General features: G+C 42.1%; 1 protein-coding gene across 1 annotated transcript in view; it reads left to right on the top strand.

Annotated features, from left to right (window-relative positions):
- Positions 1 to 4072: 4072 nt before the first annotated feature.
- Positions 4073 to 21438, top strand: part of LOC143142668 (protein diaphanous homolog 3-like) — a 291988-nt gene continuing 274622 nt past the window's right edge. Inside the window, exon 1 of the mRNA XM_076303722.1 lies at positions 4073 to 4690. Within this exon, the coding sequence (XP_076159837.1) occupies positions 4556 to 4690 (135 nt within the window). The 5' untranslated portion in view covers positions 4073 to 4555. The remainder of the gene's footprint in view (positions 4691 to 21438) is intronic.

Below are 21438 nucleotides of genomic sequence, written 5' to 3'. Positions count from 1 at the left end.
CCATGCAATAATTTTTCGCGGTGTCACTTAAAGAACACGTTTGAAGATAAGAAAGAAGTCGAGTAAGAAAGAGAGGAAATGTGTAGGCTTAGATTTTGATGCAGTAGGCTACAGACTAAACCACATGTTGCTTTCTCTGCTTTTTCATAGGCCTAATAAAATATTCACTTAGCAAAGATAATGTCAAACTATTCTGGCAACGTCTCGTTTCATAACTTGATTGCATTTTTGTCCGCTTTTCATCACATTATTATGACCATTAATTGTAGGCTATTTTGCACGCTAAAATCTGATTAATCACAGGTAAACACAATAAAGAATGGGAACGTAAATTGGATTATGTATTCTAAGTTGTAATTCCTCTGTATGTCCTGTTGGTGACCTCAGTGAGAACTGTTAAGACGCTCTTAGCCGGTAACGAGTACTCTGGAGCACTCGTAGATCTAAGAGTGTTTTCACGATGCTCTTAAGCTACGATGGTTTCGGGAAACAGTCGGCAAATCTTAAGACGTTCGTAAGAGGGACTTTACGACGCTCTTAGGCTTAAGATGCTTTCGGGGAAGTGGGCCCAAGGCACTACCGGGCCCTATGGTAATTCGAACACTGTGTGTATGACTGCATGTGTGTGTACCGCTGCCTCACCTGGGGTACCTGCGCAGCATGAGGAAGCGTAGGTGCATTTCAACACGTATAGGTGCTCCTTGGCCTCCTCCAGGGAGCATGGCGGCCGGTGACATATGGACTGGCTCTGCTCCAGACGAAAGCACAGGGACTGCATCCGCACCAGCAGATCCGAGCACTCCTGTCCCACAGACACCCACTGCATCCCGTCAGGGAATCACTCTGGGCCAGATGGACGTACATTTGCGAACGTACTGTAGCGTTATCAGCGCCATGGACAAACCGCAGATAGCACTGTGATACCAAGGTTAACGTCGTATTTATCAAAATTTCAATTCATAAAGTAATCTGCGTTTTTCTCCGTCCCCTATACCACAATTTACGAACGTCCAGAATCTGAGTGGAGGCTAAAGTGCATAGGCCTATTGCATTCATTATTTTATATTATGAATTATTTATATAATACTATGTAATAACAGAATAAATAGGTAGGCCATAGGTGTTAAAAACAAGACAGCTTAGTGCCTGGTTTGTTCCACACACAGTGTTGGGAATTGTGGCCAAAAATAGTTCAGTCTTTGCCTAATCAGACTAGATGATTTTACTTGCCATTCATTGTCTGAGAGTCGTTCAGGTGCTTTTTGGCAAACTCCTGGCAAAAAATGGCTTCAATCTGTCCACTCTACCATAAAGGCCTAATTGGTGGAGTGCTGCACTGATGTTTGTCCTTCTTAACGCTTCTCTCAGGGTTGCCAACTCTCACGCATCTGGCGTGACACTCACGCTTTCAGCACCAATCTCACGCTCTCACGCACACTCAAGAAATGTCACGCCAAATCCATTCTTTTTTTTGCAATCCGTTCATTTTTTGTTGATGACTAGACTAGACCACAGCATTGTTTCTAAATGACAGGATACGAGTTTAAGGCATACATATGTCTAGACCAACAGCAGGTAGTTCTAATATCAGCCTACAACGTTCTCAGCGCAGTTTTCTCTGATTGTTGATTCGCTGACTGTTTAATCCGGTCCGCGACACCTTCACGGAACACGCTGCTATTTAGACATGAGGCAGACCGACATAAAGTGTGGCCGCCCATTCTTCTCTAGGAACTACTCGCGAAGTAGCCTCACAGACATCACATGAAATAACTTTTTCTCATCTTTTATAAGGTATAGCGGCTATTTGCTGCGATAAACGGTTCGCGAAAAAATTAACTTTCAAGAAATAATCATATTAGGCTACTATAGCTCTGCGCTCATTTCAATTCATATAGGAGGAATATTTCACAAACTTTTCGTTCCACACATGACAAACCGTAAACCAGAATAAACAGCAGACCTTACCGAACACAAAGGTGTAATGCAATCCCCTGTAGGCCTACAATAAGTCGTTCCAGAGTAATCCGGTTTTGAAATGGTAGCAAATTTCTATATGGTCTCCAATTTTGGGCTTAAGTGTCTTAAAACTGAGCTGTGCTTAAATACCTACATATGTGTAAATATTAAAATCAGAGGATATACAGCTCATGGCTAAGAGTCGATGTAGCCATAATGATTTGTTTTCACAAAATGCTAAGCATTTAAGTATTTAAGTGTCTTAAAAAAGTGTGCTTATATTGGTCAATGCATAACTTCATAACAGGCCAAATAGAAAATAAATGTTAAATGTTAAATATAGCCTAGACATAATATTAAAATCAGATGATGTAGGATAGTATATAGTTAGATAAAGTTGGATGGCTCCAGAACTCACACCAGTGGATTGGGTCTTAAAGGAGCCACACCACTTTTATGACACTATAGTCTGTTGACCTTTAGATTTGTTATACTGGGCATGAAGGGCAGGCCAATTATGAGTTCTGTCCAACATTGATGGTAGGTTTAGAAAAAAAGTCAGCACATTTTAATCATATTGCAATAATACCAATAACCGTGATCATTTTGGTCATGATTTTTCATCAAATGTTCATACTGTATCTCTAGTGGCTGGTAGACTTTGGAATCCATCAGCCACAATGGGTGGAAAAAAATATTTTAGGCTATTTCCATCCCTGATACATATGTACACTCATTCATAAGTCTCAATCTGTCCATTTCTTTCCACAAAACTCGCCAGAAGTCATCATTTAAGGGGTTATTTTTCAATTTGTTCTACTGAGCTACTACCTTTTTCAGGTGGGCAGGGGGGCCCTTTTCATGTCTGTGCCCAGGGGCCCAGTGGCTCATAATCCTTCCATGCCACGGGGTTAAAACACTGGTCTTGTTTTCAAGTGCAATCAATAATTTAATTGTACATTTTGAAGAAACTTTTCCATTCTATTAGGTTTAAAAAAAAAAAAAAAAAAACATAAATCAGGGATTATACTGTACATAGCAAAAAAGTCAGGAGACAGACATTTTTAAAATTAGGTTTAGGGAAAAATTTAACGCACACGCACTATGACTTCACAAAATCTTACTCCAGCCAAACACCCAAAGTTGGCAACCCTGTTCTCTCATCCTCTTAAAGGAACTCTGGGGGCTTGTTCGAAAAGTTCACTCGTTCACTATATAGTGCACAATATAGTGAATCAGCCATTTTGTAGCCTAGTGTTGTTTGAAATCCAACTGAAAATTTCGTTCACTACATTCGTGCCCTACAAAATCGTCGCGCGACATGCCTAAATGTAGGGTACAGAGCATGTACACCTAGACCATGTGTCAAACACAATTTACAGGAAGTACAAGTTGTAACAAGGTGTACAAGCCAAAGGGAAATGGGATATGAGGGACAGTGCGCAGGGTTTGGCGTAACAGGAGACTGTTTGGGCTCGCTGTCTCCGTTTATTTTCCTGCTGTGGTGGGCAAAAAGACTCTGGGAATACCCAACACAGACCATCTTCATACTGCACTCACTTTACTCCCAGAATGTCCAAGGGCTCATATGACAGTATTTGATGACAGCAAAACTTTCATAGGCTACTTTCATAAAATCTGCACAGCATGTAGGGTAGCCTAATAGAGGGTTCATATCACTGCACTGAGAGATGATTTTGAAAAAAATAAAAAATAAATAATGTGCCTGCATGTGTCCCGTAGGTGGCAGCATTGCACCATGAGCTAATTGCATGAGTTGTAGAACCGTATGTCTATCTATGGATCTGATGACACATGGTGAACGTGAATGGTAACTTCGCCTCTGCTTTCCCGACTATTATCTATTTTTCCCATAGATAGTAGCCTAAAAGATAGATTTTTTCCATACATTACCTTTTAGAAGACATAACTGTCAAATGACTCACCAGAGAAGTTTTCCTATATCAAACCAATCACATTGCACGTATCCACTTAGACACCAACCCACTTGCGTTTGACCATGAATCTGATTGGCTATCTTAGAGCTGTCATTGAACAACCTACATGGCGGGCTTTTCAGAATTGCCAGCATAGGGCGTACTTTTCTATCGCCTGGATCATTTGGCTGCAAGTTTGTTGAGAAAGTTGCCGATAACCTTCAATAGATTCCGCATTTATACGTGTATTTTTCTTATACTATTGTGTAAATGAAACTGGACGCGTGGCATATGCCAGGACGCCAGTTACCTCGCTAGGTGATCTAAAAAAGCCTGAAATTGGATTAACATCGGCTGGAGCTAAACTAGCTAACGTTAACGTCAGCTAAAGAAGTAACGTCAACATTAGCGTTTGGTTTTATCTATGTTAAAGTTAGCTAGTTAGCTAGTTGCTGTATCCCCTCAACTATACCGGATGGCAGGATTTAATTAGCCTGTCACGGTAATTTGGGATAATAAACGAGGAACACCTACTGGACATAACGTTAGTATGTTAGGAAATACTTTCTAGGTCGTTGTTAATGTTAACCAACTGACAGGCTTAGTGCTATACTGTAGCTAACGACACCATTTGGTTGCTAGTTTGCTATCTTCCTACTATGGATAACTACCATCAAAGGCATGATACTTCTGGCCAAAGTCGAGACAATAAATTGCACCGCAAAAAGGGATTCGTCGCAGGAGTGGTAATGGGAAGTTCTGGAAGTGAAGATGCAGAAAGGAAACCAAAGTTCGTAAGTATCAAAGCTATGCTAACTTGCAGTCACACCTGAAGTTAACCAACGACAAAAGGTGCTAAATGTCACCTTTGCCTCGCCGACAGCATGATGGCTATCTAACGCTATTACATTTTTGGCAGCGCAGCCTTGTCATTGAAATAACGTTAACTTGCTAGTTAACTTGACTGTATGTTTGGCTGCAGACCAGCAACCATGATCACGAACGTTAACGTTACGTTAATGTATATTTCTTTGGTCTCTTTTATCTAAACGTTAGCCAATTTACCCATTTCGTCTTCAACCATGCACAGAGGGGTATCTATAACGTTAAACACTATGAAGACATGCACACCACAGGGATTATTTGCACTTATACTCTTACATGAGCATTATTATGTTTTTGATATTTTTGAGTTAACGTCAACTTTACCCTGTGATATTTTACAGCTACTATGATACCCATGTTTTATTATCATAATGAGACATCACATTCTACATCTATGAATGGGTAAATAGTCGCTCAGACACACTGCAATATTTTCCATGGATTTCTGGTCTCTTCGAACGACACTGACAGCTACGCTTGCAATTTCTTGAAACCTTTTTTTCAAACTCTTACGGTATTCACGCTCACTTCTACTGGCGGGTTTTTATGAATGATCTTTGACTCCTCCTGGTGTTGTAGAGACACTGGTTGCAGGGACATTGATTTGTGCTTGTTGACTTACGTATCAAAGGATAAAATTAGTCAAGGATAAGTAGCCTTAAGCCGGTTTCGCTTCCGTGCTTCACTGACAGGTCGCATTGTGTCTGTCTGCGTCTTAGCTTACTGTACCCTACCTTATCCACGTGTTAAGGTAAACAACAGATTATTGTGACATGCTCAAATGTTTCAAACATGTGTTAGGATATTGATTAACATTGCTGTGAGGACATCTAGCCCACTATAGTGAATTGGACTCAGTCAGTCAGATGTGGTGGTGGTGGTGGTGATAAGCCAGAGAGAGCAATCATACTGTTCTCTCTATATGAGGTATTATCTATTCTATGCCTGTATTTATGGGGCCATAGTGTTAAAACTTGTTGAGTCTTAGTTTTCGCATGGGTTTTCTGAACAGGGCAAATCAGACATGTGCGTCCAAACAATGATTTTGTGCATCAAGTGTTGATGAATCACTACAGTTCTGATATGCATTACAGCAGAATGTGACATGCACTGTAATGGACAGGAACAGACCATTTACTTAGACACTCTCTTTCCTGTTGCCAAGTGTAAGTAATACAGAATGTACACCAACAGCATGATAAGTGGTTCTCGGACCAGGATGTAATTGCTGCCTGTTGCCCGTGGAGACAGACCTGTGCCTGTCATGGTTCGCCGTATTCTCCCAGAGTGCTTTGCTGATCAGAGCTGTGCCACTGCCTGAGGCCTAGACAAATACCTGGCTTCTCGCTGTAGTAATGGCCAATCTTCCACTGATGATTAATCGCGCCCATAGCCTTTGCTGTCCTAGAGGCAGAGGGGTGCTGGGTAATAGTCAGAGTTTATGCAGTATGCATGAGAAAATGAGAAGGAGAGAAGAAACATAAGCTGTAGTGCACAGGGTTCCTACGCAGTATGGAAAACCTGGAAAAATATGAAATTTATGATTTTAGTAATTTCCAGGTCTGGATAAGTATAGAAAAAAAACAAGGGTATGGAGAAATATGTGTGTTTCCAGACTATTGCATCTACAGTACTAATCACTTCACTCAGGTCATAATGAACCATTCCTACTGTTGTGTAGCTTAACTGTCAGTCCCCAATCCCCATCGTCAAGATACAACTACATGGGGGTCCTCAGGAAAAATTCTCTCCCACAAGATACCAAATACCAGACCCTGATACCAAAACCAAATTGAGATCCCCTGGTCTATGAAAGTGCCCTACACCATTGTGTACTGGTATGTTTGCATAGCTCTGCTATTTTCGGCTAAAACACTGGTAGACATGGATACTGCATTATCTGATAAACTGTTATTGCAAACAAAAAATACTGTCTAAATTGATTTCTGATGCCTCTGCCAGCAGTCTATCATATGTAGGCTATGTTGTATCTATGAACTCCCCTCGGTGAAAACCAAACCTCATGGTTGTATTTATTAATTGATAGCTATTACGCTAGATAGAATGGCAAAAGTGTTAGTCTGAAGTTGACGACAGCTGGATTGAGTGAGTGCCCGTACAAACTGCCAGCTGGCTCGACCCAGCTAAATGGACGAATATTAAGTGTCATTTTTTAATTCACTTCAGTTGTCCATACCTTTGTTTTCACTGAGTTGTCCTAAACTGGAAGTGGCCACAATGTCAAGAATATGGTCATAAAAATCTACCGAGAAGTTTGGAAATTTGAGTATGGAAAAAGTATGGAATTTTGAAATGGAAAATGTGTAGGAACCCTGAGTGCAGGTTTTCAGATGTGTGTATGGCTTTTTAATTGTGTGAATGAGTGTGTGTGTGTGTGTGTGATTGTCTGTTTGTTTTCAGTTGTGTGAATGTTTTTTTATGTGTGTACTTACATGTATGCCCACAAGACATGCTTGTATGCGGCGCGTTCTGTTATGGATTCAGGAACGAGGAAGGGTGTGGGCCTGCTCCAGAGGGATTGTCATGCTTGGCTGCTCTCTACTCAAACAGCTTTTTTTCCTCAACTCACTCCCTCCCCTTTTTTCCATTTCTTCGTTTTGGCGGGACACCGCCGGAATTCTTATGTTAGTGGCCTGATTTATGCCGACCTGTCAGCATGCACTCGATAGGGCAATGCCAGAAGCCTTAGTAATCTAGAAAGGAATGCCAAGACCGTTGAAAGCGTTTCTTACTGCATTTGCAGTACATAACAGCCCAACATTTTACTGCAGAGATAATGACCTCCATTCACTTTGACAGGTCTCTGAATGAAACATAGTTTCTTTTGTGGTTTTCTATGTGCTCAGTCAATATTTTCAAAGTACTGATTGTGTTGTTTGATAGTTTCTATGTATGTGTGTCATGAAGGGCATCAGACTGCAGGCTAGTGGAAAAGCTGTCCTTTCCTGGCTGTTGTGCGTGTATGACGGGGATTATTTGTGTGTGTGTGTGTGTGTGTGGTAAGCACAAATAAGTGTGTGTTAGAGAGTGAATAAGTGAGTGTATATGTTGCCTTTAATGTAATCAGCTGAACTGAATCTTCCTTGCATCCTGCTCAGGTCCACACCATGACTGCAGACAAAGTGGACTTAAGCCTGTTCATCAGAGCCTTGATGTTACTGGCTCCGTGCTCTGCAGATGGGGCCCTTGGAACACATTTGGTGTGTGTGTGTGAGAGTGTGTGTGAAGGGCTTTTGTCAGCAGTTTACAGTTTGCAGTTTCTCTTTACCCAAAGAGCTGCCATGCAGACAGAGCCTAGGCTATATGTGGGGGTATGTATACAACTGAAGTGGTGGATCTTCCCCCAGTTCCCCTTGTTGCTGTGTGTTTGGTTACTGCCCACAGAGGTGCTGAAAGTTTGATGAATGGTAAGCGTGTTGTTGTTTATGATGTTGGAGATTAATGCAGTCTCGCCTCCGGGCACAAAACGCAAGCTGAAACTCTGATTAACATCAGCTTGAGCTGCCGATCGATGTAGACGCAACCTGCATTCAAACAAAGGATGTTTTCTGTAGCCCCCCCCCCTCCACACACACAAACACTGCTGAATTTGCTTTAAACTGGACAGAATTCCTTTGTTTGATTTTTATTTTCTTCTTCTGGATTATCAAACACTTTTTCCCAGGCAGCAGAAGCTATCTTTCATTATAAAAATGATTCAACTTGCTGTGTTGGCAGCCTGTGTTTTAAAAGGAAGACATGGCACAGAATAGCTCCAGTGTCTTCACTGCTGATTGTTTTCCAATCTCTCCTGCTTAATCCTCATTTGATTTTCAAGCCATGCAGGAGTCTGTTATGCTTATTTCCGCCACATCTCTTATCGATTGCGACCTGTGAATTAGGCTGGAAATTAATTGGTTTCTGCAGGTGAGAAGTGAAGCAAGCCAACCTACAGTGACCAGTAGCTCGTCTGATGTAGCCCAAGAACAGAAAGGAGATGCATTCTAGTAACTGAACATAATCATGTGTCCAGCATCTACTGTACGATGGGAAAAGCAGTGTGAACCTTTGTCTCATGCAGACTAGTGATTAGTGGATGTACCGGCAGAAACATTTAAAGCATTTTCAAAATCAACTCTTGGTGTTGGTAGGTAGTATTACATTTTAGTTAAATAATATGCTCACCTTAGTAAATGTTTAAAATTCTGTTGATGAGGCTTTTGCTTAAAATAATTATGTGCATGTTGTCTTCTCAGAGCCACACAGGAAAACAATACCTTGGTTTGTCTGTGTTGTGCCCAACAAGTAACCTAATGAAAGCATTTGGGCCTTACACCATACGATTTCACAGTCGGCGACTAAATTTCCAAAGTTGGAATGAAATCATGGAAGTTTTACTTGAGTTGCGGCCCACTCCCGTCAATTAGATTGTTTAGTGTAAGGTGCCCATTTTAGCGGTTTCAAGTCAGTCCGAGGCAGACTTTTTGTAGTCTTGATGTAGTCTTTTTTAGAAATCTAGATGCAGTCTTGTAAATAGTGACCCTGCAAAATCATAGTCTGTGATTTAAAAACTCAATGACTTGTCTTTAGATGTGAGCGGGTCTGAGACTGTAGTCTTTCAAAAATCTTTTCCAAGTCTTTTCAAAGTCTGGTGTAAGGATGGCATAATGTCAGCACAGAATGAATCATCCTGGGAAGTGTTTTCCTGTAGTGTGCTATTCTTATGAAGTTTGCTGGCTGTCCATTAGGTGGTGCTAGAAAACCATGATATCAGAGATCTCTTTAGTGTGTAGTCTTTAGAAATCCGCAGCCCTAAACACACATTGCCTGTAGAAGTCTATAAGGTGGCCGGGTTCACTAAAACCTAAAAGAGAACTGTACTGGGACATGGAGTTTCACAGGGAAATTCCTTTAACCCTCTAAATGTGTAGGTCTTTGTCATTTGAGATCTTGATCACTTTTGATTTTGATTGTTAAATCTCAGGCATATGGACATTGAGTTCTGTCCCTGTGCAGAATATCAAACTCTGTTCAAAACAATAGTTGCTGAAGAAAAAGTCTAGCCTAGTAGCCTGATCAGAATGTTGCAATACAAGAATAAGAAAAAATAATTTGTTGTCCAATGACTTAATTAAAAATAATTAGTTGCATGAATAATCAGAGCCAAAAGACATAAAGCCTCTTATTCTCTGTGACCTTATTTTTCATAAATAGCCTAGTTATGTTTGGATTTCTGTTGTATGTTTTTGTATGTTATTTGACACAATTCAGGTTAGGCTGTCGGCTATGCTTTTTTAATGTTGCTATTGTTTGCCTCGTCAAACTAAAATGATTGAACTGAATTGGCTCTTGCTCTCAAATTAATAGACATTTTCATTTGTGGAATGTGTACCCATGCTGTGTTTGTGTAGCCTGGCGGGGCCATCCTATATCATTGAGATGTATAGTCTGGCATCGAATCATTCACCTCGCTTAATCCAAGGGGCCGGCAGAGAATTGTCTTTCAAACTGCCTAGGCATGCAATAGGCCAGCGCTACGACCATATCCGTATCCGGTAGGCAAAACGGCAAACACATCCTTCTTAGAAAGGAATGACTTAAGTGCATTGTGTTGCTCAACTTTCAAAGAAAAGCACAAGTCCAACTCCTCCAAAGTTGACGCCAACGCCGATTCAAACAACCGCTCTTCGTTCGCCATAGCCACCTTCCTTGTTGTTCACCGTCACAGGACTGTCGTTATCCTGTTAAGCCCGCCTTAAGACTCTCTAACAAAATAGAGCGCTGTGATTGGAGAACATCCACGGTGTTAAGCCAATAGAAATTCCTATGGTTCGATACTAGACGTACAGGCTGAGCAAATTAATTTGCCGCCGCTAGGGTGCGTCTAGATTTCTAGGCTAGTGTTTGTGTGCATGAATGAAGGCATGCATGTATGTATATAATTTATTAATGAGTGTTTGAATGGGTCAAGGCCCTAACCATAAGCACCACTTACACTATTGACATTGTTTTGGGCTGTACTCTTGGTGTCCGATAACCGCAGCTGAATAGTCACTGGCCAGCTTTGATCAATAGCCAAAATGTCGTCTGTCATGTCTTTTTGTTCTTTCTTCTGTCCTTATTTTTTCCCCTCATTTTCTAATAAAGCAGTATTTGCCTCCCTGGACTATAAGCAAGACTAAGCCCCGGTCTTAATTTGAGGAGTCCACCCGAAGCTCATTAATAATGACTCCTTTGATGAGGCCGGAGTGAGTTGTTTCCGGAGAGTCAGAAAGCACTCAATTTAGCCGATTAGCCGCAATTGCCAGAGCAGGTGTTCGAATTTGTTCGTTGACATTCGGCCGTCCCCTTCAGAATGCATTGTCCTAAGCCAACAATCACCTCTCCCATCTGGCTCTACGGAGGCAGAGAATTAAAACGAGACGGAGGGAAAGTGCGTGAATAAAAGAGAGAGAGAGAGAGATGGAGCTAGAGAGAGAACAAGCCCCGAACTACCCTTCCGACGGGAGGGTAACATGATGAGGGTCAACGCAACAAGAGGAACGGTCGCCAATTAAACTGCTAGATTGATTCCTCTATCGCAGACAGCTGAAGAGAGGAGCAGGTGGAGGATGGATCGAAAAGAGGATTTGGGAAAGGGAGAGAGATGGAGGGAGTGGGGTGGAGGCGAGAAAAAAGAAAAACAATTTACGCCCAGCGTTTGCGGCGATGCCTGGACATCTGGAGTGCCAACAGCTGGCATCTCATGGGCAATCTCACTCATGTCCCTCTTCCAACACCCCACTGTCCCTTCAGGCCGCAAGGGAGACATGTGTGTGTGAGTGTGTGTGTGTGTGTGTGTGTGTGTGTGAGAGAGAGTTAGTGAATGTTGGGTGGGAAGTTGAGCTGAGACACCTATGTGGGGTAGCACAAGAGACTGCTTGTGTGCGTCTGGCATGGTGTTGGTGTGAATTGAGGGGCAGCTGTGGGTAGGCTATGTGGTGTTTTAAAATATTGTAATAAGTGATTTAAAAAGGAGACCCCATAAGTCAGTGAGTATGAAGCAGGTATAAGCATCTTTTAGTACTAGCCTATATAGATTAAATGTTTTAAGTGAATGGGATAATTACATTTCTGTTCTAATATCTTTTACAGGCCTAAAGTATGTTTTGCATTATTTTGAGCTGAACACCTACATAGGGTAACCATTATGTTCTTGTTATACAAATTGAAATCGCTACACTTACGATTGGCATTTTGAGGATCCCTCTCTTCAGGTTACAGTTTGGAGGTGGGGCATTTATGATCTTCTGATCTGATCCCCCTTTCTCCTCCACTGTATGGGAAATGAGCCATGTCACATATTCTCTAATCTGATAATGACCCCCACCTACCTGTGACTGACCACACAGCATGATACCACCTCTGACCAGATTCTATTGTTTAAAGAACACCCCCTGAAACCCCAGAAACAGTCACAAAGATAGGAAATTAGACACTCACACACAGAGGGAATACGCAAAACAAACCGGGAGGAGGAAAGGAGTACTGAGTTTATGCGTACTAGATAATCGACGCGGCCTTGGCAGGTGTGAGGGGATGGGGCTGTTGGCTGCCTCCTTCTCCTCATTGGTAGTCGCTGTGGCAAAGGCACTGTGCTTATTGAACAGAGCCCAAAGCAAGAGAAGCAATTACAGAAGCTGCTGGCCCTTTATCACACCAGTAGCTGGCCGGACCTGGTGGTGGACGTTTGAATGTGTGGCCAAATGAAAAAGGTCTGACTCTCCCCCCCCCTCCTCTCCACATCTAAGGACCTCATAATAACAATGGCGACACAAAGAGGAGAAACTTCAGAGGGTGTTCCAATTACAATTAAATTTTCCCTTTTTGAACTTTTCTCCCTCTTCCTTTTCTCTCACCCCCTTTCTCTTCCCCCTTTTCTCTCCTTTATGATCTCCTTTCATTCTCTCTCTATCTCTCTCTTGCCCCACCCCCTCCCTCTATTATGAATTCAGAGTTATTCAATTCTTTCCATTATTGTATTTTTGGCCATGTCATTGGCAATGTGCAGGCACCTTTCAGGTCTGTTGTTGTGTGATTGACTGCTACTGGTGGCTTCCCTGTGTGGTTACTCATTACTAGCTGTGAGCGTGGTGAATAGCCGGCCTGTCACACTGGACTCGGCTCTGCGTTTAGACCTGACCGTAGTGCCAATCTAATAACATGAGCAATGGCCTGGCAAAATGCTCCGTTATCGGAAGGTAAAAAGAACCCATCCAGGTTCCACTGGACCTGTAGTTTTTGGATGTTTTACACAGGCAGACATTTATTTCAGCCCTCGAGAGTAAGGCTCTCCTTAGGCTAGGCCTGGGCGATATATACCGAATATACTCAATATATCGCAGTTTCCTGTACATGAGATACATTAAAGCAACACCAAAGATTCTTTTGTACCCTAAAATAATGTTTCCAAAATCGTTTCAGTGGTCATCAACTTGTAACGGTGAACGGCACTTCCTTTTATTCCTCTTTTTAGTCAACTTTAGCATGTGTATGTACAGGGTATGTAAACTTCTGGTTTCAACTGTATATCGTATATCATGAAATAGACAAAAAATATTGCAATATTATATTTTAGCCATATCGCCCAGCCCTACCTTAGGCTATTTAGTTTTAAGTCTTAGCAGTTTTCCTACAGGTGAATGGATGTATGATAGTGACACATTGGATGCTTTGTATCAGTTATGTGGTTTGAAAAAAAAAAAAAAAGACGGATCAGACATTTTACTCCAGATACTGTTAACAACTAGTTGACATTCCATATGTATTCCGTGTATTTATTCAATATGTTTTGTGTGCTAAAGCTGATCTAGTGTCCTCACTAGAATTTAGAGCAACTGAGCAATCACAAATGATTAAGTAATAAAAGAAATAAAAGAAATTAGATTAAAGCGATGGTTTGGAGTAATTTCACCCTAGGGTCCTTTGCACCATGACCCCGAGCCAAACACCCTCCCAGAACCTTGGTTGAGACAACCCTTGGTCGAACCCTGGTCGAGTAGCACTGTCAGAAACTAATGAGTTTCTGCAGTCGTAATGGAACCAACTTTTATCTCGTAAATTACCCCAATAATAATGCCCTGAATGGTACGAAACTTCTACTTCTACATTTTGATTGTCTCAATCAAAATGTTGTTTGTGAGACTTGTTAGGTCTGCTGTTCAGACCCTGAAGGAATTTATTTTCTGTTCATTGCTTTTTGTGAGAGTGTTTCTACTTATCTCAGTAAGGGAAATAAATCAAGAGCCTATGTTGAGTACAAATATGTCCTCTGAAGGCCTAAACAGAGCCCAGCCAAAAACTCCAATACAATTTTTATCAACTTTGAGGGACAGCTATGACCATGCAGGATCATCCAGACCAAACGTGATGATTTTGCTACAAACTATTCCTATTTATGTACCAGCATGCAACATTTGAGCCTCCTACATGGTTTAGTTCTTGCACTATGGGCTTGTGAACATTGACAAAAAAAGAGGCCAAACAAAATCGACACCCCTCTCCCCCTGTAAAACTGTCTGTATCTTGAAAAGTATTGATCTTACATAAAAGTAATTTTACAGTGTGTCTCCTAGGTAACAGGTACACCTGGTAATTTTTTCAGAATTTTTTGAGACCTAAGTACGTGGGCCCTGGTTGAATTGACGTGGAATGACCCTATATCAAAATGTCAATACAGGTTCAACAGGTTTTTAAAATATTCAAATTGTTGATGTGGAATGTTTGCTGCAGGCTGTAACACCATAGATTGTCCCTAATGGTTTCTCCACTGTGAGATGGGCAGAAAGCGAGTGAGAGTACCACACACACCTGGATACTGACCTCAGAAGCATCTTCATTTGCCCATCTGTGTTGCTGTTGTGTGAATTGGTTAAAAATGTTGATATGGTACAGTTTTTGGTTTAATTTGTTGGAATTATGTTGTATATTTTTTTCCCATTATTAAGTTGGATGGTGGTTGCCAGCAGAGGTTGTCCACGGTCACAAAATGGTTGCCAGTTGCCAAAATCTGGTTGCCAAAGGCAACTTGGCAAGTGTGAATGTCGAGCCCCAGCGTGTGTTTTTGTGCAAGCGAGTGCCTAAGCAGTGGGCCAATGTCATGCTCAGGAGGGAGTTGCGGGTTGTTGAGTGTTGATCAGCAGGAAAAGCTGTGGAGGAGACTTGTGGAGGGAAGATCTGCTGTGTGTGTGTGTGTGTGTGAGAGAGCTTGTATTCAGGCATGCTTTTGTGTTAGGTGTGTGGCATGCTTTTGTGTTTTGCTTTTACAGTTGTGTGCGTTTGTTTGCAAATATATGTTTGTTGTTTGTCTGAGGTGCTCATCAGCTAAATTGAAGGTATGGTGGCTCATTGTGGTTTCATCCTACAACAGGAGGCATGGCTGTTCATGACTGGCATGATGAGTGAATTCATTCTGGCTATCCCCCTCTCACTCTGTCTCTCTCTTACACATACACACACGTACAAATGCACACACACAAACTCGGAGACAGATTGTTTCCTGTCTCCATGGTAACAGGGTGCTGTGGCAGTAGAAGCAACAGCAGCAACAAGAGGTGGGGGGACATGGGTCTTTGCCGCAGTGGGTTTTTGCCTATGAGTTTATGGGGTTGTTGCCCTTCAGGGGAATATTTTGTTTGTGTTTTCGTTGAGATGGGGGTGGGGCCGAGGAAGCTCATGGAAGGAATGGTATATGTGGAGCATCTCTAGCAACATGCTGCCTTGCAAACTCCTGTAGATGAGTCCAGACATGAAATCCCTTGAGTGGGGAAATTGGGAAATAAAAATAGACAAATGTGATATAAAGCTTGCAACCCTGAGCTGTGGTGTCCCATCAAAAGGCCAGGAGAGGAGGAAGAGGCGATTGGGTGGGTGGGGGGGAGCAGGGGCTAGGGGCAGGGCTCTACACTGCGCCCATTTCACTCGCACATGCGAGTAAAAATGATGCCGTGCGAGTGCAAAAAAAATATTTAGGCGCACTGGTGCGAATGACTTCTAACCATGTCAATGTTTGTCTACAAAATACACCGCAACATCGAGAAACATTACTGGTGCAAACCATAGAATCACGTCGCGAATGCAGCATAAAAACTACACCTCCCATCAACGTTAGCAGTTTCGCGTTGTGACTCGCTAGTAGTCGCTTCTATCAAATCCAAGAGCGCGCAGAAAAAGCGGAAAGTTAGACTAGCCAGCCAAGATGCAAAGATTGAAGAAATTAGTTCTTCTATCCACCGAATTCATTGGATATAGGAGGAACAGGATGAGATTCTGAGAATGCAGTGAGAGAAGGAAAGGTAACCTAACATGCCTTTTAGCCCAGTTGACGTATTGGCTGCAATATGCAAAATATAGCTGTAGCGAACCGGCACAAAAGTAGCCTCCAGTAATACTCCCATTTTATTCAAAGGTAGAACGCTACTGACAACTCCAGGCTTCCACGCATGCTTGTTTGATTACACCGAATACAAGCTGAAGTGCAAAACGAAAGTAGGCCTAACGTTTGCCTACTGCCCCTATCAATGCAGATATTTCAAATAAAAACTAAAAGTATAAAACATATATCCTTGATTAGCCTATGTTGGGTTTTGTGGAAGAGAAAATGGACTGTTTTAGTAGTAGTATTAGGCAGTATGCAGGCAGATAGGTCACCATGGGCATATTTGGTTTAGCTATAGATGGATTCACAAATAAATAAATTAGCCTACATTTGGCAGGATACTTGATATACAGGCTAAATGCAAATATGGCAATGTATTATATTATTTTACATTAACAAAATGTAGGAAAATAGAACAGACTGAAAATAAAGTAGGTACTGATCTTTAAAATCCTGTTTCCTGTAGCCTAAATGTTGTCAGTCATTCTTAATATTCTCAATTGGTGCACTGGCATGTTTAACTGTTAGCTGCAGTATAATGTTAGATTATGTGTAAGTTAAGTACAGAACTGACTGTGCGCCCAAATTTTTATCTGTGCTCCTAAATTTTTTAACTTGGGCACACAAGTGCTCCTGAAAATAAATGTTAGTGTAGAGCCCTGAGGGGTCCCAGGGTGTCCCACTTCTAGCTCACATGAGATGACCTGATGTGCTTCCAGAGCTGGGGAGGTGTGAGATGGAGTTTGGATGTAGCACTCCTCTTCTCTTTGTCTTTCACTCCCTGTTGCTTGTCATCTCTTTAGTCCATCTCTCACCCCTCTGTCTGCTGTCTGTCTAAGTATCCCACATCACCCTTTCCCCCAATGCCCCTGTCTGCCCCCCCTCCCTTCTTACAGTCTGTCTATCTCTTCCCCCTCTCTATCCTCTCTCCACCAGAGCCAGAAATCAGGCAGACCCCAACCACCACCAAAAACACATGCATATGTACAGCACACACACCCACAGTGATTCACACTGCAATGCAACTTTGCTGTGTGCGTGTGTGCGTGCGTGTGTGCGTTCACTCTCATTACTATTATTTATGGCACCTTCCTGTTACTCCAAGTATGGTGGAGATGCTTGTGATTTTTAAAGCATCTTTGCCTCTTAATTTCTAAAACCCTAATATTATCTTGCCTTGTTGCGGTCTTTTGCAATCTGCCTTTTTGACACACACACACACACACACACACACACACCTAATACATCACGCCACCAGGCAAGGCGTATCTGTTGTCTTGAGTGGCTGATCGCTGCACAGAGGCAGGTCCTCCTACCCAAGGCCCTGTTAGCAGCAGGTGAGCGGCAGCCGGGCCTAATGGACTGCAATCCACATGATTAGCGGCTCTCACCTTGATGGAGGGGGCGTCAGATTGATTTTAATGGGGGCTCACTCCACTTCACGCGAGCGTCAATGAGTGAAAAATCTCTTTGGCATTCATATGTCTTGTCAGGGGGTAGGAGGAGCGATTGATGGAGGAGGGTGTTTGGTCTGACCTTGATGGCTGATGTGATGGTCTGGCCACCTCTGCCATTTTTTCTGTATGCGTCCTCACACACACACACACACACACACACACACACACACACACACACACACACACACACACACAAAGCTCTAACCATGTTGATGCCAGGCGGACATCTGCGACGTGGACCTTTCTGTTTTCCCAGTGCAGTCTGTGCTCCCTCTTGATGCAGAGTACCGGGGTAATTGAAAGATGCATTATCAGCATTTTAATTAGTGGGGACTCTTCACAGATAGTGCAGTGACTGAAACAGATCGCTTGTAGGTCCCATTTTCACTCTCTTTGAGGAGGATGATGCTCACAATGAAGAGCCCCCACACTCCACCCACCCACCCGGTCAGTTGTGGCTGTGAACCAGTGGGCCATGCGGAAGGGAACCCCCCTCCTGAGAACACCGCTGCATGCCTGGCCTGCACATCAACAAGGTCTCTGGGTCTCTGCTTCATCTCAAGGGAATATTGCCAATTACTGTTCCTCCTGCGTTCTTACAGTCACTGTTAATAAGAGCCAAATATGTTCCCTAGTTTCCTTTCTTTGTCTCCTTTGTCCCACTTCTTGACCATTGTGACATCCCTTATGAATGGTGTCCAATTTGACTCCTGATGAGTCCGTCCTGTCGAGGTCGTTCTGGGCCTGGACATGGGGTATTCTAGCAACTGTTGCTGTGCTATGGCAGAACACAAGGCTATTTTTAATAAATATTTCCTGGCCCTTCAACTCATCCTCATTCTCATCCTACTGAACAGGAGCGCAAATGACAACAAGGACAAGAGGAATCGGAGCATGACTGGATTCTATTTAAATCAAGCCATTAATTGTATTGGATTGAAACACAGCTACAAGATGTTGGCACTTTACTCTAAAATGATCCATATCCCTCTACTACTTTGTGCTTTCTGTCTCTTCTCAAAAGACAATGCCTAGGTGGTGCACGTTATCACCAACAAGGGTGAAGGAACTCTACTTCAGTTGGCACTAAGGTGCAGTTTCCGGTTAACCAACCCACACTGACTTTGGCAGAGTCGACCTTTCAGTGGCAGGAACACTATGATGGATGACAGAGCACTGTGGTCTAATAAACAGCCATAATTATTAATAATGCATGGCACAGGAGCAGGCTAACGCCACTAATTACGGCCATAATTCTGTTTAATTAGACAGGTGGAGGGTGAAAGGGAATTGGACTGGAATGCAGAGCTGAGCAAAGCAGAGGGGCACCTTAGTCAGTGCCATTGCTTTATTCCTGAGTCCATTTGTTTTCCCCCATTCTGAGCTAAGTGCTTGGTTGGCGATGTTGTCTGTTGTCTGTTCTCGGTTGCTGACCTGTCGGGAGTACGGTTGTGCGTTTGCAGCGGTTTACGTCTCTAAAGTCGTGGTCAGATTCTTCAGACTGTTCCCTGAAAGTATATGTGTGGATATGTGTTTTGAGGCTGATTTCTATCCTCTGTACTGTAGCCACCGACCAATTAGAATTTAGATGTTTGTCAGGGGCTAATCACGTCAAGGCTTATGCTTAACCCTTGGAGAGAAAATAAATCTAGCTGTAAGAAGTGTTTGTTTGTGAGTGGTGGCTGCGCTTGCTAAATGCCCTTCTGGCAAGCCAATTGAGCATTTATTCTATCTTGATATCAAGCCACGCATTTTTGTTAACGAGGTAGCTAATGAGAATTCTGCCTTGAAATAGTTTGGTATTAAACATTTTGAGCCTCATTATCTGACTAGTAAAGGCAACTAGTTAACTAGTGGCCATTTGGCATTCACTAGTTAATTATTAAAGGTAAACTATGCAGTTTCAGGTAAAGCCTGACCGATATTATCGGCCGATATTAGGCATTTTCCAAACTATTGGTATTGCCATTTAACTCATTGAATGCCAAGCTGTTTTCGGAAGCTTTGTCCTAGAGTGCCAGCAATCTAGACCATTGTTGATGACTTTTGTACAGCCACAGCATATTCTGTGTTATAGCTATGAACACATACAATGACTTGTTTAAAAGGTGAGACTTTAAGCTCTCAGTGGGTGCAAACCGTGTATTTCTACACGCCTCTGTTCCTGGCTAGTTTTCATCAAAACCGCTGTTTTTTTCCAGAAATGGAGATATAACGTCTTTCATGAAATATTAAGTGTTACCTGTAAACTTTCCAGGAAGTGATCAGCGAGACCTGGCGAGACTGCCACGTAATATTACGTTTTTGGCACTCAATGAGTTAAAACGTCCGATAAATATTTAAAATCTAATAAAGAAAAAATGAATATTGATCCTTCATTTATATTTCGTTAAGTGTTTTTCCACCAGATGGCACAGCTTCTTGCTGCAAGACTTACACATGCTGCTTGACTTGGTTCCACTTCCTAGCTTACACAACAACAACAAATTGCAGCTTGTGTTTCATAGCGTTCTGAAGTGATTTATATGTTCATAGTAGGATGATTTTCATGTGAAATGTAATTCTCATTTTTTCTGGAAGCCTAAATAAACCTGAGAATGTTAATCGGAAATGCTTGTTTTTAACTGCAATAGGCTAACGTTAATCTTAGAGCGTCAGGTCACCAGCTTTGTTAGGTCCAAAGGTAAAATAACATTAGCATTGGTTGAATGATGGAGGCTAATTTGATTGCTGGTCTATTTGTGAAACGTAAACACGGTTATAGTACATTGATAAGAGCACTGTAATTGTCTCTTTCGACTGTCGTCGCATTAATTTTCTGATCATACTGAGAGGAGCTAAGTTAGTTTTTTTACATTTCAACAATGGTGTTTATATTAAGTAAGGAAGTGCATGGGTTACAAAGGTTAAAAGTAAAGTAAAAGTAATGTTTTGCTTGCATAGCCCACAATGTAGATTGTGCAATGGTGGTTATCAAAGAAAAAAAGACCATATTTCATTTAAAACAAAATACTATAAAGCATTTGTGCCTCACTAGCTAACTAATAAGATAAGAAAAAACATGAACTAGCCAACTATTGTGCATTTCAGTATTCACTAAAGTTAGTGCACATTTTCTGACTCACTAGTTAACTAGTAAGGTCATAAGCAGGTTTAATGAGTTAACCAAGCATTTTGGCTTTTTAGCAGCTAGCCAATTGTGAGGAGATTGCTGTATGTGACAAAAATGTTTACGCTTAGAAACCGTGTAACATCGCTTAGAGCACGTTTAACTAGTAAGCTAACTAGAAAGTTGTAGCTCACTAGTTAACTAGCTGACATGAAGGTTTACTACTAAAGGGAACTGATGCCTGATATCAAGATATTGGAATAAATGCTCACTATGCTTGCCATACCCCTCCATTAGCAGTAATGGTGGCAGCAGCGTTTGTGCCAGCCCCCTCCATATACTTTATTAAAGTCGAGGGGGCTCTGTTTTAACAGACCTTAGCAGTACATTTGCCAATTTCCTGAATGACAGCCTTTAAATTCTACTCCTCAATCTCCGTGGCATTTATTCAGGCATTGTGGAGAACATGAGTGAATGCGTGCACACATACACACACACACACTCATACACAAATGCTCTCACACATTTCTGGACAAAGTGAATACATTTACTTGTAATTGCTGGAAAAGCATGGGTTAGAGCAGCGGTTCCCAAACTTTTTTCCCCGCGGACCACCTTCTACATCCTGACTCGGCTCGCGTACCCACCATCCAACACATAAAAAAAGTAACACAT

This window comes from Alosa pseudoharengus, unplaced genomic scaffold (genome assembly GCF_046254945.1).
Source record: "Alosa pseudoharengus isolate Yale_2024_CS ecotype anadromous, Long Island Sound unplaced genomic scaffold, YU_APseudo_1.1 YU_APseudo_1.1_scf_24, whole genome shotgun sequence".
Lineage (NCBI taxonomy): Eukaryota > Metazoa > Chordata > Actinopteri > Clupeiformes > Clupeidae > Alosa > Alosa pseudoharengus.
The sequence above is the reverse complement of the archived record's forward strand: the minus strand, read 5'-3'. Positions and strand labels throughout refer to the sequence as shown.